Source organism: Balaenoptera ricei, chromosome 16 (genome assembly GCF_028023285.1).
Source record: "Balaenoptera ricei isolate mBalRic1 chromosome 16, mBalRic1.hap2, whole genome shotgun sequence".
Taxonomy (NCBI): domain Eukaryota; kingdom Metazoa; phylum Chordata; class Mammalia; order Artiodactyla; family Balaenopteridae; genus Balaenoptera; species Balaenoptera ricei.
Genome location: NC_082654.1, coordinates 6683306 through 6700374, shown reverse-complemented (window position 1 = coordinate 6700374; position 17069 = coordinate 6683306). Strand labels below are relative to the sequence as shown.

The following is a 17069-nucleotide window of genomic DNA, read 5'->3' as shown; positions in this document are numbered from 1 at the left end:
AAGCTGGTCTCTACCGGGGGAGGCGGGGCCGGGCCTCTGGAGCAAACGTCGCGAGATTTGAACGCGTCCGCGCCAGTTCTTCCTGTCAGAGGCCGGAAGTGCGGGGCGTATCTGGCGCCTGCTCTGCTGGGCAGCGACACCTCTGGGCCCGGCAATTTGCGACGGCTTCTCGGGTCGAGCCTCGCCTGGCCTCGCCTCGCCTCACCTGGGCCGAGGTGATGGGGGACTCTAAGGAGGCCGGGACCGAGGCTCCGCCGGCCGGGACCGCTGCTCGGGGAGGGCTCAGCCTCTTGTCCCAAGGAGAGTCCGAGGAACCTTCAGCACAGGTGAGTCCGCGGTGGGGCGGGACCTGCAGGGCTCCGTGGGCTGCGGGCCCGCTTGGCCCGTGAGGGATGTCACGGTTCCCGGCGGCTTCTGGCGCCTTCTCCACGCCTACCCGACGGCCCCCCAAACGGAGTGGAAGTCCGTGTGCCTGTCGGTGAGTACTCAGGCATGTACTTGCAGGTCATTCGTATCAAAAGCAGTCCTGGCTTCCCAGTCGATGATAACCGACAGGTGAGTTAGACACGACCTCCGCTCTCAAGGAGCGTACGTGTAAATATGTGGTTCCCAAGTCGGCACTGCCTTGCAGAGCTGAAGGGAGAAGAGAGCGAGCTCACCGAGATGGCACTGAGCTAATTAATGTTAGAAGGGCGCAAAGTGTTTGCCAGGCCGAAGCGGGGCTGCGTGAAGGAAGGTTGGAAGAGTTAACTTGGACCCTGAGCTTTCTTGGGGGTGTGCAAGTGAAATCTGTGCGCACCCCCCAGGGACTTGCAATGAAGTTAGCCATTCAGAGTATGTGTCGTAAACTGACTAATCAGTTTCTAAACGCTTACTTAAAAACAAAAAAGGCCCAGATATCTCACCACAAACTTTCTAAATGACGTGTGTTATTGAAATTGAAATACATCTTTAATATTGAACAGAGGTTTTATTAAATTTTGCACTTAGTTAACGTGCTACTCTTGACTCCTTGGTTTCTGCTTCTACACTTTCTTATGAATGTTTTAAAAGATAGTTCGGTTGGCCTGTTTCCTAGCTAATAACCGTACCCATCACACTCCTTGACTCACCTTTTTTTCTTTGAAATTATGTGAAAAAGAGCTAAGTAAATGGTACACATTTACGCTCACATTTATTAACTGCTGTTAGTAACATGTAGTATATGTTCTTGTAAGCCTGATGTGGTGGGGTTTTTATTATTATTATTAAGGTGGGGTTTTTTTATTCCTAGTAGTGTACGTTAAAATTTCATTTAATATTTTAATCAGGGATCAGCTTTATTTCTTGGAGGCAATGAAGTGAAGAGCCGCGCTGTGGTGAAATACTCTTCTGCCCCTCCTCGGACAGCATTTGCACGCCTCCAAGAGAAAACAGACTTGAAACTCCCACCTGCCAACTGGTTACGAGAGAGTGCCAAGCTAGGACCAGCAGGAACTACCATTCTTGGCAACAGTAGGAAAAGCAAGCCATTTTCAAGGTAAATATTAAATGATGGCATTTTTACCTGACCCTCAACCCTCCACCTTAAAACTCTTAATACTTGCTGTTCAGTTTAATTTGTAATGCTCATCAACGTGCCAAGATTTCGCTTTGGTAAAAGATTATATTTGACTTTCAATGTCCTTTTTCCCCCTGATAATAGGACTCTGTTAAAATATGAAGCTATCAATCGCATATGCTTCTTTCAAGTCTGCATCATGTTATTAACAAAGATGAGTTTTGACCACTAAAATTCCATCAGCTGTTTTAATTTTAGCCAATTTACATACCTTTTGAATATGTGAATGCAGAGAATCAGGGTGGCACATGATGAGGAAAACCCTTAACACTGCCTAACCTGTCCTGTGAAATTTTTCATTAAATGATGGTGGATTGTCTGGGCTGAAAAAGCAGTGATGTAAAAACACAGCATGTCCAGTGATGTACACCCTTGACTTTGACACTTGCTGGTAGTATTTAAAGTTGAGAGAGTGACCTGGGTCTTACAGAGAAAAATGTACTGATGTCGATATTCTTGTAGACCGTTTAATGTATGGGGTTCTCTTTTTTCCTCTCAGCGATTGAACCTAAAATATTTCTGCATAACATATAGCAAGAGCCATAAATACATTAGTACCTTATGTGCCAGTAGTTTGGAAATTATCCTAATGACTCAGAAGGTAAAAGTTATATTTGTAAAATGTTGCTTGTTTGTAGCATTATTTATACTAGCAAAAAAAAATTGGAAATAGTCTGCATATCTTCTTTTAGAAGAATGGCTTAATAAATTATAGGGCAAGAGAATTAAATGTTATAAAGTGATTTAAATGATAATTGTGTACAGACACTGTGCTGAGTACTTTATATGTTTATCTCATTTCATTCTCACAACAACCCTTTGAGTTTGGTACTGTTAACTAACTTTCCTGCGGAAAACTGAAGCTTGGAAAGGTTAAGTAACTTGCCTAGACCACATGGTAAATCATCAGCATGCTTTGAAGTGAGGCAGTCCTAAGTAAGTATCTTGACTCTCTGCCACCTACTAACTGAAAAATGGTGACATCAGCTGCCTTTCAGGCTTGCAGATTATAGATGTGCCTCATGTGGTACCTGGCACAAGTTGGGTGCTCGGTTAGCTGTTTTTTCTCTTTCTGGTTGAATTGGTTTCATGTGCATTTTTTTCTCATATATTTTTTAAAAGGGTAGTAGTGTTTATCACTGGGAACATAATCCTAGAGACTAAAATTCTGATAAATGTTTCTGTTGCTATTTTTCTCATCTCCCCACCTAAAAAGAATACTAACTCGAACTGACTGTTTTCTATTGGATAATTTTTAGACTTCGTGACTACAAAAATAAAAATAATTGTTAATTGTTTTTATTCTAAATATTTACTATTAATTGCTTCTATTACTATTCTGTTATTACTATCTTTTATAAAATCCAAGATGCCATTGATTTTTAAGTCACCCCATTATTTTAATTTTTTTTAATTTATTTTTTCTTGAACTATAGTTGATTTACAATGTTGTGTTAGTTTCTGGTGTACAGGAGAGTGATTCAGTTTTATATATATATATATACACACACACACATACACACACATATGTACATATTCTTTTTCATTGTGGTTTATCACAGGATATTGAATATAGTTCCTGTGCTCTACAGTAGGACCTTGTTGTTTATCCATTCTATATATAATAGTTTGCATCTGCTAACCCCAAACTCCCAATCTATTCCTCCCCCACCCCCCACCCCCATGGGAACCACAAGTCTGTTTTCTATGTCTGTTAAGTGACCCCATTATTTTATGTACCATTAAGAAGGAAAAACTAGCCAACTGTAATGGTGATAGGCATACTGATTTCGGAGGTGTTAGAATGTGAAAAATGTGTATCCAAGAAGCGATGAAATATAGTATTCTATTATAAACAATACCTGCACCACCACGAACGTGATTTTTGTGGCCTTTGTTTTCTCCTTCAGCTTTGGGATGGCATACGACTTTATTGATTCAGTGGGAAACGATGTGGATGTTGTCTCTGACTCTGAAGTAAGTGTCCTTATTGCAAATGTAGTTGGGATGTTTGTGCTGGGGATTTATAGCCTGCTTTGTCTGCAGTCTTGGAAAATTAGTGATGAAATAAGCTACAACTATCTGATTATTGAATACCTTTTTTATTAAAGTGACACTGTTCACTGCATCTTTCCTCAAAGAGGAGGGAACAACCCCCCAAATAGTGGCAGTGGTAATTAATATTAGTATTGATGGTTGTGTTTTAATGATAGCAGTTTTGATGATAGCAATTATAATGCTGGGTTATGTAATGTTACTAGTTGGGAATTAGATGTGATACTTCTGGTAAAATCTATTGATCCTTAGTTGGCCAATTTTATCTGAGATGCTAAAAGCCTGGGTCAGTGCAACAGTGTGACCTGTACATACTTTATGAAATTCCATCGTGTACAAATAAATCTTTGACTGTCATTTACATTAACACAGGGTGACTAGTAAAGTGTAGGTGATTCTGGTTCTAAAGCTCTGTCTTCTATGTGTTTATAGGTAGCTCTTTGTGTAAAATACAGTTTGTATGACCTTAAGGAAATAAGGTTTATTATGCTTTAAAGTTGAGTGAAGTTGAAATTTGAAAGATTCCAGATCACACTACAAAGGTCTTTCTAAATTGTTTTTTCCTCTTGATTTTTTTCAAGAACATAAAAAAGCTCCTGAAGATTCCCTACAGCAAATCGCACGTGAGCATGGCAGTGCACCGCATAGGAAGGACTCTCTTATTAGACGAGTTAGATATTCAAGAACTCTTTATGAGATCATCTCAGGTAATACTTGAAAAATAACAAGAAAAGCACTATTTTAACAACTTAAGAGAACTAGAAATGTGATTTTGTTTCAAAGAAAGGCCAAAGTGGAAACGTGGTTGAGTACTTCAACCAAGAAGTGAAAAGTTTCGCTGAAGGTAAAAAAGCTTCAATAAAGAAAAAATAGAAAAGAGAACGGTGAAGAAACTTACTTCATTGAAACCAACAGCCAGGATTCTTGCAAGGAAAAGGGTGAAGTGAATGAAGAAAGTTGTGAAAAATCTGAAAGTTAAGGGACTGGTTAAATTTTTGAAAAATCCTTTGATGTCTCCATTAAAGACATTTTCATGAAACATGGCTGCCAGGAAATGTGAAAAATGTTTAAAAAATTATTCCTATGAATATATAGTTATATTAGAATTAATTGGTTCTCTTCAAGTAGAGCTTCTCAAACTGTATGTGGTGAATGACTGTTACCCCCGTTATTTTGTAAAGTATAATAATGTAATCATATTGCAGTTTCTGAAAGCTTACTCGGTACTTCTGTATTTACCTTGTCATTACCAATAGTTCATGGTTGCAAATAGTTCATGGTCTTGCCACTCCCATAGTCTACTCTTTAAAGAATATTCCTGCAGTGCTTTGATAGAGGAAAATAAGTTACAGTGATTTAAATTGACGTTTTAAATAAATGTTTTTCCATTTGAAAAGACCACAGTTCAGTTCAGTCTGTATATGTTAGCCCCTGGGCAGGATCTTGAGAATCACAGTACTTGCTTCCTAACGGCTTATAATTTGGGGGTTACAAACACACAGATAATTTTAATGCAGTGTGCATAGTGGGACTGATTCCAGGCACTGAAGAACATGTTATAGAGAAGAGTCACCTCTCCTTGTCTGGCTTAAGGAGAGGAGGAAGACAGGGAGATTTCCAAAAAGAGGTGATAGGGACTGAGTCTAGAAAGGTAAATGTTTTACGAGTGTAGGTTTATGAAGCGGTATTTAAAAAAAAGTATTTCCTATAAGAGGGCAATAGGTAACGAATTGTTTTGACTGCAAGCTTGGTTAATTTATCAGTTTCTTATGTTTGTTCTATTTATCAATTTCTTATGTTATTCAGACTGGTGATTGGACGTGGTTAAAAGAGTTTTATCAAAGACTTATTGATCAGAAGTGGCAGAGGAAGAAAAAAAGCAAAGAACACTGGTATCAGAAGGCTATTCTTTCGAAGTTTTTATATTACAGGTACTTGGCTACTTGTTTATTTTTATCTTAAGAGGAAAAATGAAATTCTGATCTAAAACGTAATTTGAAGCCAGCAAAAGTAATTTAAGTTTTGCCGCTATTATTGTTGACATTTGCCCTATATTGCTTTTTTAACGAGATTTGTGCTTGATTATAGAACCTGGTTTTTAAAAACCGGTGGCCTGTTACATAAAGTTAACTTCAGTAACAGTGTGGTATTTTTTCTTTCTGATTTGGCCAGTATCAATGGTGATGGAGCTGCTCAGCCTGTCCCATCTGCCGCAGAACAGCAGGAATCGTCCAGCGCAGATCAGACAAACGATTCGGATGGGGCTTCTTGGCCCGCCCCCTTTGAAATGCCTTCTTCAGTCTCTGAAGACCCCGGTGCTTCCAGCCAGGTTAGTTAGTACCTAGATGCTAATTCAGCAAGCTCATCTAAGGAGACAAAATCAGTTATTCTGTTAATAAAAATAGACAAACCAGAGTGAAAAATATTCCATCAATTTATGTCTTCACAGTTACAAAAAGTACTTTTTTTAGTTTTTCAATATGGAGTTTACAAGGGCTGTCATGAATGGCTAGATGTGATGTTTTTTAAGAAATAATTCAAAAGCATTTAAAAGTTTTTACCACATTTAAGATAGCTTATCAATATGTTTATCGATACTGATTATCTCCTTAAAGTCATAAGGAGATAACGGTATATTTAAACTGTAGAAATATTAAATGCCTATCAGATATTGAGACTCACAGGCCTGTTTGTAATTTAAATACTGATCTTCTGCCTTAACTTTTAGTCAGATTGTTAGGCCTGAAATAGCCCTGCAGATTTTCTAGATGAAGTTGTTAAGACTTAAGCTACATTAATGTTATAAAGCTTTTAGAAAGGAAGAGAGAGTAGACTGTTATCTCTTTTGTCTCTTATATTCTTGGTTCTTATTGTTCATTTGTTTTTGTCCTTATTGTGTCTATCAAAGAATAAAATAACTCCATAGATGTGAATTGTGCATGTTTATTTTTAGGAAAATATATTGACAAGCTTGAGGAAGGTAAAAATAAGATCTTTAACTTGGTAAATTGTGTTTTTCCTCTTGCTGTGTATTCTCACACGTTGAACATTCAGCATTTGTCCAGGTACTATCTATCGTCACACCTTATAAGGTTATAGGGGACAAATAGCTTTAACTTGATTTTAGTTTTAGTAGGTTTTCAGATAGAGATGTGTCATTAAACTATGTAGTGACCTTAATTTTTTTCCAAAGTTGGGAAAACTGTAAGGAAAAGGAAGGGAGTAATTACCATGCACGTCCATATAGTGATAACTGTAGGAGGTGGGTATGTCACCTAAATGAGAAGGGATGTGGATGCTGGGTGCTAGGAGGGTCCCATGTCATGACTTGGGTAGTGGTTACATAGGTAATTTGCTTTCTAATTAGTCATTATACTATATTCTGTATTATTTGTTTTATGTACTTTCCTATATGTGATCGTACGTCACTAAAGGAGTTTCTAAAAAATTACTTAGTATTCCTTGACTTCAAAACACACACATTATAAAAAGACCACATAATAGAAATACTAGTGTTCTACCACCCATTTCCTCCTTTATGAGCCTTATCATCTGTCCTTTAAGGGTTACTATGAAAAACCTTGGAGGCTTTTGAGAATCTGCAGGCCTGCATGTGGAGGAAGTGAACTGGAATCTACTTAATGCCTCTTAGGCCATGTACTTTACTCCACGTGTGGCGTATAAATTTGTTTCATCCTTGGAGCTGCATATGTATTGTGTTGATGGTATCATTTTACAAATAAGTAAATAAAGCTCATGAAAAGTAGATGTTTGTTTGTGGCCACAGAGCTGATGAAGTTCCAGCTAGGGTTTGAACCCTGATATTTCTGACTTCAGAGGCCTGTTCTCACAGCATTACTCCAGTGTGCCCATGTATTCCACACATTTAGAAGGGCCCTGTAAGCAGTCGGGTTGTCTTAGCAATGGCGTATTCCTAAGTAGAGCTACCCTGCCTAAAAATAATCTTTTACAGAATACCTTTTATAACATATTTAAATCTTTAAATTTCAACATTTAGAGATTTATTTTTTTTTATTTTTTTATTTTTTTTTAAGAAATTCACGTTCTTTTATTTATTTATTTATGACTGTGTTGAGTCTTCGTTTCTGTGCGAGGGCTTTCTCTAGTTGCGGCAAGTGGGGACCACTCTTCATCGCGGTGTGCGGGCCTCTCACCATCGCGGCCTCTCTTGTTGCGGAGCACAGGCTCCAGACGCGCAGGCTCAGTAATTGTGGCTCACGGGCCCAGTTGCTCCGTGGCGTGTGGGATCTTCCCAGACCAGGGCTCGAACCCGTGTCCCCTGCATTGGCAGTCAGATTCTCAACCACTGCGCCACCAGGGAAGCCCGTAGAGATTTATTTTTGTTCGTAAGCTATCACCTCACGAATTCTTGCTCCCAACACTGAAACGGCTAGTTTGAGGCCTGTGTTAGGCAGTAACAGAGTTTAAGTAGGTCTCTGGGGTATGGCCGTGGAGCAGACCTTTATCGAGGACATTATAACCTAGAGCCCGAACTCCCACTAAAGCAGCTGCCTTGCCAGGCAGTTTTGGGGGTTGATAACTTGTCTGTGTAAATAAACAGTATAATAAATGTTTGAAATCCTTTAAGGACCCTTTGAGAGGAAGACAAGACATAGCAGAAGCACTGGAGATTCCCCCCCATGCTTGCAGTTATACGTACTTTGCCGGCGGGTGCTAGGCCTGTTAGCACACACATAGGAATAAGCAACGCACACACATGCTCACGTGTGCATGCACATACGCATGCTCATCTTGGTTTAAAGTAATGTTTTTTAATGGCAACTACCCTATGGTTGGAAAGTTGAGTGGTGGACTGCGTTTACCCATGTCAAAGATTCCTCTTCCTATGTGTTTTCAAAATATATTCCACAGAATCTAATAAGAATAAGAAAGTGTTATGAGATCAAATAAATGTGAGGACATTGGATTATACAGAGGCGAAGTAGGTTTTCCAGTGCAGGACCTCTTAGGGGCTTTTTAATGGTAATAAGAATTGTTACTCTCCAAAAGCAAATACTTGGTAAGCAGTGTTTTTCAAACCTGACTCTAGAAATTTTTCACCCAGCGACTAGACTTCTGTGAAACACACACTAGGAAATGTGAAACTGGAGGCTGTTCTGATGACCAGTGTCTCAAAAATATGGCTGAGGTTTCTTAGGAATTTTTTAATCCAGTAGGGATGGGGTATGCTGAAAGAGCAGTGCTATTCTGATTCACCCAAAAAAAGAGGAAAAAAGCTTGGAAGCTTAAAATAATCTTTGTTATTTGAATAAGATCTAAATGTGATTAGCTTATTATAGTAACCGATAATTAGGAGCTGAAATATGTCACCCAGTGATGAGAGTTAATGATTTGTATTAGCCCTGATTTACAAGAGTAGATTTGAGGTGTACACTTTGAATGTTTAGGTGATACTCTGTAACAGTAGGCCATTTTAAAGTAATTACGGCAGCAGAATCACTCCTTATCCTTGCACTTTTCACAGGGAGGTGAGCCTCTTGAACCCTCATACATAGTGGGGCATGTGGCCTCAGCACCTAAAGAACAAACCCTGACTACTTTATTCAATGACGGGGAGAACAGTCAGGTACGCTTTTCGTGGTGTCCAAGGTGAGACACCTAATCCCCAGTCTACTTCGTCACTTAAAAACTAGTCTAAATTGGATTCATAGGGGAAGAAATCCACTTGATCCTGAATCTCTTTCTAAGCATCTCTGTGATCTTATAGCTCTGTGGCTTTAATTTACCTTGTCTCCCTTGTCTTTTCCTTTTTCTAGTCTTTCTGTGGATCATGGGGGGAGACTACTGATCTCCTGTTTATTATATAATCTTTCTATTTGATTTTAAATCACAGGGTCTTAAAAATGATTTTGCTCGGAATATTTTATGGACGTTTGAAGACATACATATGCTAGTTGGCTCCAACATGCCTATATTTGGAGGAGGCAGATATCCAGCAGTCAGCCTACGTCTCAGGTAACCAGGCTTGTGTCCCTTTAGAATCAGCCTTCCATCTGCTTTCACCTCTCCATTCCAGCATCGTTTCCTTTTCTAGTTTTTTTTCACTTCCCTCCTTGCCCCACCAGTTGAAATGGCTGCAGTAAGGAAGGAGTGTTTTGGCAAATGCTGAAAGCCCTCTGGCTGGCTTTTCATTCTAGTCCTCAGTGAGTGGAGTCAGAGATCTGCTGTGCTGACCTAGTCTTAAGTCTGAATCTACAGCTTGTGAGAATATAATGTAGTTTATTTAACTAGTCAAGGAGATGGTCTCCCAGATTTCTGTTAACTAATTGTGAGCATTTGTTTAATGTTCCAGGTGTATGTGTTCGTACTAGTCCATGTGAATTCTGACTTGGGCACTGTGGTGCACGCTGGTCAGTCTTTCACTTCAGGTTGTGTGAAGAGCGTGCAGTAGGCTCCCGGTCATCCGCTCTCATAGTTCCTCCTATTCTTGCTGAAAACTCTTACGGACACCCATTAGAAGTCCAAGAAAAGCTTGTGGAAGGATGTTAAGTACAACACACCACATAAGCTACATGTGCGTGTCTCATCAGAAGAGAAAGCATAAATGGCATTCTCCAACTAGGGAGAATAGATTAAAATATTTTAATGGGGGAGATAAGTCTCAGATGATTGATTATGGAACAGCTTAATTAAATCAAATAACGCTAGAAATGTGTATTTTTAGGGATAACAACAAACCAATTAATGTGCTAACTGGAATCGACTATTGGTTGGACAACTTGATATGCAATGTACCAGAGCTTGTCATGTGTTTTCATGTAAATGGAATTGTACAGGTAAGATAGATACAGTGTGACTTTTAAAATAATGTCTCAAATACAGATTGGAGCAGAAAGTACCTCACTAAAGTTTTTAAGGCTCTTAAATACTAAGGTGTATTTTGGCAAGGAAGATAGCTATGGATAAACTCAAATTTGAGTGTTTTCACGTTTGAGTTGGTGATATCAGAATTCTAGATGTTATAGGAGTCTAATTTTACAGGTAATTTGTGGGCAGGTCATAATACAGTACTAAAAGCTATATTTGTAGCCAGAGAACTGTAATTTTAATGCCAGGCACCCATAGTAATTACCTGAAAGTATCTAAACAGTGGAGGTGTTTAGTCAGTATACAAATACCTACTCAGTTTATGCAAAGTTTTAAGGAAAGGCCCCAGCATTGCATAAAAGTAAATAGTTTATATAGCAAATTGTTATTGAGCATATTCTATTTATGAGGGACTTTGTCCCCATCAGAAATGTTGGAGGAGGCTTCCCTGGTGGCGCAGTGGTTGAGAATCTGCCTGCCAATGCAGGGCACACGGGTTCGCGCCCTGGTCTGGGAAGATCCCATATGCCGCGGAGCAACTAGGCCCGTGAGCCACAACTACTGAGCCTGCGCGTCTGGAGCCTGTGCTCCGCAACAAGAGAGGCTGCGATAGTGAGAGGCCCGCGCACTGGGATGAAGAGTGGGCCCCGCTTACCACAACTAGAGAAAAAGCCCTCGCACAGAAACGAAGACCCAACACAGCCAAAAATAAATAAATAAAAAAAAAAAAAAAAAAAAAAGAAATGTTGGAGGAAAAACAATAAGGTTTGGTCACTACTCAGAACGGTTTAACCTAATGGGAAATAAGAATGCGCAAAGAGAAAAATTGGAGACAGTGGGTGAAGGATTCAAAGTGTAGTGCACACAGCAGTCTGGATGATCGGAGAACGGTGAGATCACTTCTGTTTTGATCTGGTCTGTTTTCCAACTAATTTGTAGTTTCTAGTCTTAGAGTACTTCAGAAAATATGGTAAGAGGCCTTTAGGGAAGTGTAAGCAGAAGACAAGCTAAAGCTACAGAGGCGCTTTAAAAATCGTGATAGTAATAGCCTTGCAGCCTTTACTTTTACTGTTGCCTCCACGCTCCATGCTCCATTTCTGTAAAGGAATAGAGTCCATAGCTCAAGGGGAAAAGAGGATATACTGGAGACACCGCCCAGATGACTATAGTGTCAGGGGAAAGAAAAAGCCAGAAATACATATTTTGAGAAAGCTTACTGGGCGAAGTCTGCCTTCATTTACCACCTTCCCAGGTGAAAACTATTAGGGTAGAATAGAAGAAAGTGTACAGCGTGACTTGTTCCATGGTTAGGACAGAAGTGAGATCCTGCCTAAGTGTGTGCTTCAAAATCTGGTGATGACTCCCCCTTGAGAATTATTCCTGTGGTAAACCACCACATTGCTGGCAGGGATGGGTCAGATTTCTTTGGAGTATCAGGGCAGAAAAAAGACCAAAAACCAGTGCCTTAAACTCTCATGCTGCGTAGGTCTCTAGCTGTGGGATTTGTATATTTGGTCACTTTTTAATAAGAGAAGTGTTGCTGTGTAGGTTTTCTCTTAAACTATCTTCTGTCTGTTTTACAGAAGTATGAAATGATAAAGACAGAAGAGATTCCCAATTTGGAAAACTCTAATTTTTCTACTAAAGTCATAAAAGATATTGCACAGAATATTTTATCATTTTTGAAATCTAATTGTACCAAAGAAGGACATACCTATTGGCTATTTAAAGGTAAGCTAATTCTTGAATGAATAGTAATTGATTTGAGTGACAACTGTAAAGTGAGGTTTATTTGGTTTTTTTGGTTTTTTTGTTTTTTCCCAGCAAGTGGCAGTGATATAGTGAAGCTCTATGATCTCACTACTCTTTGTGAAGAAACTGAAGACAAATACCAAAATCCATTCACAATGCCAGTGGCTATTCTCTTATATAAGTGAGTGCTTTAAGAAGTTAAGATGAAGAATTAGCCTTACTTACAATTTTTAAGTGTATAGCCACATTATCTACGCCAAGGTTTTAAATACCTTTTAGATTTTCATAGTTTAAAAAAAGTGTATGTATGTATGTATGTATATATACACCTATATACTGTTCCAAAATAAAAGGGGAAGGGAGGAGGGCAGGTGTATAAAACACAATATTTAGTTGTTTCTTATGGCCCTTATTCCACTGGAAGGAAAGGAGAGCGTGCCTAGACTTGAGTATTGTAGAGAATGATGAATGGGGAGTAAAGTTGATATGAACTTCTTTTAGGGTTGCTTGCAACATGATGATGAAGAAGAATCAAAATAAGAAACACTATGGGACTGTTAGAACCCTGCTTCTGAATTGTGTTAAATTGCTGGACAAAAGCAGGCATCCTCAAGTAAGATTAACGTATGCTCTCTAAAAGAATTCTGGCATTCCGATAGAGAATTGTTGCCTGGACATTAAAGCTGCCTAATTCATAGTCTGTAACTGCCCAGTGGATCCAGTTTGGTAGCCAGGTACCACGTGTGGCTCTTGAGCACTTAAAATGTGCTTCATCTGAATCGAGATGTGCTTTCAATGTAAAATACACACTGAATCTTGAAGAGTGTGTGTGCGTGCATGTGTGTACACATTACATGATGAAATATTTTGTTTATTGAATCAAATGTAATATTAAAAATTGATTTCACCAGATTTTACTTTTTTTAATGTAGCCACTAGAAAATTTTAAATTTTGTGTCTGGCTCACATTTCTCTTGGATAGCACTGTTCTATAAGTTTAGAATTCACATAATTTTAATAAAGTAGTGCTGTTTTTCCTTTGTATTATCACTGTTAGAAGGTGGGAAACTATGGTCTCTTGAAAGATCCATTTACATGAATGTCAGTATGAATAAGGTCCACATCCTGTACCTCAGTATGTAAAAGCATCTCTTAAAACAACCTCAGTTCTGTGCCCATGGTTTTACACACCCTTATTACCCTCAGGTGTCTGAATTTGACAACTGTATGTTTCAGTGTAAGGATAGTTGTTGTGTCCTGTTTAAATCAGAAGAGATACGTAGTATCTGTGATTTTTTTTTTTAAAGATCCAAGTTCATTTTAATTGTGGCCACATGCAGTTTGGAGATAAAGATTATCCTAGAGACCAAACCAAGATAAACTGTTTTTGAAGAAAAATGGCAAAGCAATTTCTGGCTTAAATATCTAATTGCTGATTAAGGTGATGGTGGTTAATAAGTTAAAAATAGTGTTAAGACTATTGCATGTCTGAGACTAAGAATTACTTAAACAGTAGAGTAGAATAAATGCTAATTTTAAGAGAAACCAGATTTTCTGGACTTTTTCCTCATTAAGCTAGTGGAGGTTTTCCCCCTGGAACCATATTAGTTGCCTATTAAAGATAAACTAATTAGTTAAACTAATTAGTTCTTAACTTGTAAAGAGATAAACTAATTAGTTCATAGCTTATAAAGAAAAATTCTGGTTTCTTGGTTGATGAGGAGTGATGTGTTGCTAACATTTTAGTTATGACACTTTACACATGAAAACTTGTCTCCAGTGAAATACATTTGCCACTTTTTCTTAAGAGAGAGGGCTGGGAATGGAATAATTTTAGGAAATAAACATATCAACCCATGAGGATTTTACAGAGTATGTTCAGAGTATTGGTACTTTGAATCAGGAACATTTCAGTGTGTATTAACTGTCTGTGGTGGAAACAGCCTGTCTGCAGGTCTCCTAAAATTTGTTAGTACAGTAGTAAAATTCATTCCACTTTAGAATGCTCAATTTTGATGAGTTACTTATATTTTTTTTCTTTTTGTAAGATTATTGCTTCAGCCAATTACATGCTTTCAGAACTTTTCCAATTGGATGAACCTAAAAAAGAAGAAAGTTCAGAATCTCCATTAAATGAGAATTCTGATGAAAGTTATAGTGAAGAGGAGGAGGAGATGCCAGATAGTGATGAAAACGGATCCTACAGCACCTGTTCTGATCCATCAGATGATAACAAAGCAGTAGCTATAATTAAGTCTGTTGGAGAATTGTCAGTTCCAGAAAAATACAAATCCATTCATCAGATCAGAGTAAGCATATTGAAATTTGTATTAAAATTTCATCAATGGAAAAACAAACAATTGTTAATTGAATACAGTTAGCATCTCAAAAGATGGCATTACTTCAGTAAATCTTTTACGGTCTAGGGTCTAATAATCATTAGCTCTATGAATTCTGAAACTTGGTTTTATAATTGTCCCAGGGTAACTGATCCACATGCAGACCTATGGTGGGCTGATGTGTAAACCACATCAATATGTTAATTTTTATGTGGGAGATTTTCCTTTACAGTGACCAGTGTGCAGCCCTGGCTGCTCACCACAGTACTTCTTCCCGGTTGCTGTGTTGCTGGGAGACTGAATGTATAGGTTGCTTGGTGAACGTAGAATCAGAGCATACGGGTGGCTCATTGATCCATATGTGGAGAGATCTGGCACATTGTCCCTGAACTACAGGACGGTACTTTTCAGTGACTGTGGCCATGTCAGCTGGATTGGACGTGTCTCTTCTCTGGTCACAGCCCGATAGACCCTAAGAGCTTCCTGCCCTTTTGGTTTCTGTTGGTGTCGATTGTGTTGACTGTCATACCATCCATCTTTTTCTAGACAGTGTAATTATGTTTCATTTTTCTAAACTATAATTACTTTCCTGTCATATTTATAGATAATCTCTTAAGCTCTGAGTTTAACTTTCAGATGGAAATTTTATATCCAGATAGGTTTTTAGAGGACACCTCTGTGTCACCCCAAAACATTGCCTGTCCTTCTGACCTTCTCTTCCTTCATTTCTCCTCTCATTTACCTTAGCCCCACTGCCTTTTTTTCTGTCTCTCATAAACCGTCTTTCTGAATTTTAGTGCACTTGCAGCTTGAACCCCGCAGTACAGTAAAAAAATGTTTCTGATTATAAACAAAAACATTGATTGTAAAAGGTACCTGTATTTGGGAAACTGCATTGTAACAGAACGCGATTACATTTGGAGAATGGTATGCTTACAGATTTTTTTTTTTTTTTTTACAGAGACAGCACTTTCTATCAATATTGAAAGCACTCAGAAATACAGTCATAGTATTCATATAAACATGTCTTTCGTGGTAGCTTTGCCTTATCTCAGTACTTTTTGAAGTACAGACAGCATGGCTCCAGAGCCCCGGCCTCAGCACTCGCTCACTGGGTGCTTGAACACATTACTTAACATCTGTGTTTACTTCTCTGTATAACGAGAATGGTAATTCCAGCCTCATAAAATTCACCAAATGGAATGCCTCGCAGAAGCTCTTACACATGATATCACTTAGTAGATGGAGGCTATTAACTGGTTCTCCTCCTAATTAAGTATATAAATTATACAGTGAGACCATTGGCAATACTTGTTAACTTATTGCTAAATTGATGATATTGTTAACTGTGTGTTACCAAGAACCAGTGCTGATTAGGAGTCAAGCTCACCCATCGGATTAGGTATACATTTATTTAAAACATTACTCCTTCCATTCTTGCTTTTTTTGTTGTAATAGAATTATTTTTTTGAATTTTAAGTACTTAAAGCAACATGTATGCTGGAAGATGTTTTTAAGCAAGATTTTTGTTGATGCTTACATCAGTTTACTCTGCAATTAAACAGTGCATTAGCCTTAAAATGTCAGATACCTCACTAAGCTGAATATACAGAAAATTCCAAAATTATTGACTTGTAGAGTTTTACTAATTCCCAGGAGATGGAATTTGCATATTGGTGCATATTAATAATTTTACATGTTTGTTTCTGAAGCCCAGTTGTGCGTTTCCAGTTTGCCATGACACAGAAGAGCGCTGTAGACTTGTGCTTAGCTACGTTCTGGAGGTAAGTTTCAGTGTAGACTGCACCGTTTCAGTAAAACTTGTACTTGATATGCAAATAGTGTTTGTTTATTGGTGCCTAAATGTTATTCTGAGTGATATTCTACTGTGATTTTCCCCCCCTTTAAGCATAAGTTGAAAATTAATGTCTCCTAATTTTCAAGTCAAATGTAGTAGTTTTTTAAAGTCTGTTTTCAAAATTTAAATTCTCCTAAATGTATCTAGTAGTCCAGATATTGCCTTATATTTAGTTTCCAGTTGGTGTTCAGTGACATGTATAGTAAATGTTTCTCTTCTTTTAAAGGGTTTAAAATCTGTGGACAGCAGCATCAAAAAAGAAAGTGACCTCCCTGCCGCTGACCCCAACACCCCAATCCCACTAAAATATGAAGATGAATCCACAAGGGGGGGTCCTGAGGGTCTGGAGAAGCAGATGGCCTTGTTTTTGGACAAAAGTAAGTTGAATTGAAGTGCAAATAAGGCCTTTTCAGCGGAATAATATAGTAGGCCTTTTCAACAGCAGACTTAGGTCAATTAAGGCATTCATTGAAAGGAATTCAGAGAAAGGATAGCATGTGAATGGAAAGTAGGGGAAGATATCCTTTCATTTGAAATATAAAATAAAACAGGATAATTTTGATCCTTTATAGATAGTTCTAAGAAGAACATAAGGAACCTGCTTCCTCCTGTTACC

General features: G+C 38.4%; 1 protein-coding gene across 5 annotated transcripts in view; it reads left to right on the top strand.

The window, feature by feature from the left end:
- The first annotated feature begins 91 nt into the window (after positions 1 to 91).
- EDRF1 (erythroid differentiation regulatory factor 1) overlaps positions 92 to 17069 on the top strand; it is a 36975-nt gene continuing 19997 nt past the window's right edge. For 2 of the 5 annotated variants that reach the window (XM_059900113.1, XM_059900112.1), the window contains exons 1-15: positions 92 to 326; positions 1311 to 1519; positions 3511 to 3577; positions 4237 to 4362; positions 5462 to 5586; positions 5828 to 5984; positions 9162 to 9263; positions 9531 to 9652; positions 10362 to 10473; positions 12088 to 12235; positions 12329 to 12437; positions 12758 to 12869; positions 14305 to 14565; positions 16308 to 16379; positions 16680 to 16830. In XM_059900113.1, coding sequence (XP_059756096.1) covers positions 219 to 326; positions 1311 to 1519; positions 3511 to 3577; positions 4237 to 4362; positions 5462 to 5586; positions 5828 to 5984; positions 9162 to 9263; positions 9531 to 9652; positions 10362 to 10473; positions 12088 to 12235; positions 12329 to 12437; positions 12758 to 12869; positions 14305 to 14565; positions 16308 to 16379; positions 16680 to 16830 — 1981 coding nt within the window. In that variant the 5' untranslated portion in view covers positions 92 to 218. Of the gene's footprint in view, positions 327 to 1310; positions 1520 to 2468; positions 2537 to 3510; positions 3578 to 4236; positions 4363 to 5461; positions 5587 to 5827; positions 5985 to 9161; positions 9264 to 9530; positions 9653 to 10361; positions 10474 to 12087; positions 12236 to 12328; positions 12438 to 12757; positions 12870 to 14304; positions 14566 to 16307; positions 16380 to 16679; positions 16831 to 17069 lie in introns of those variants that run through there. The other 3 variants (XM_059900114.1, XM_059900115.1, XM_059900116.1) reach the window with 3 other exon arrangements.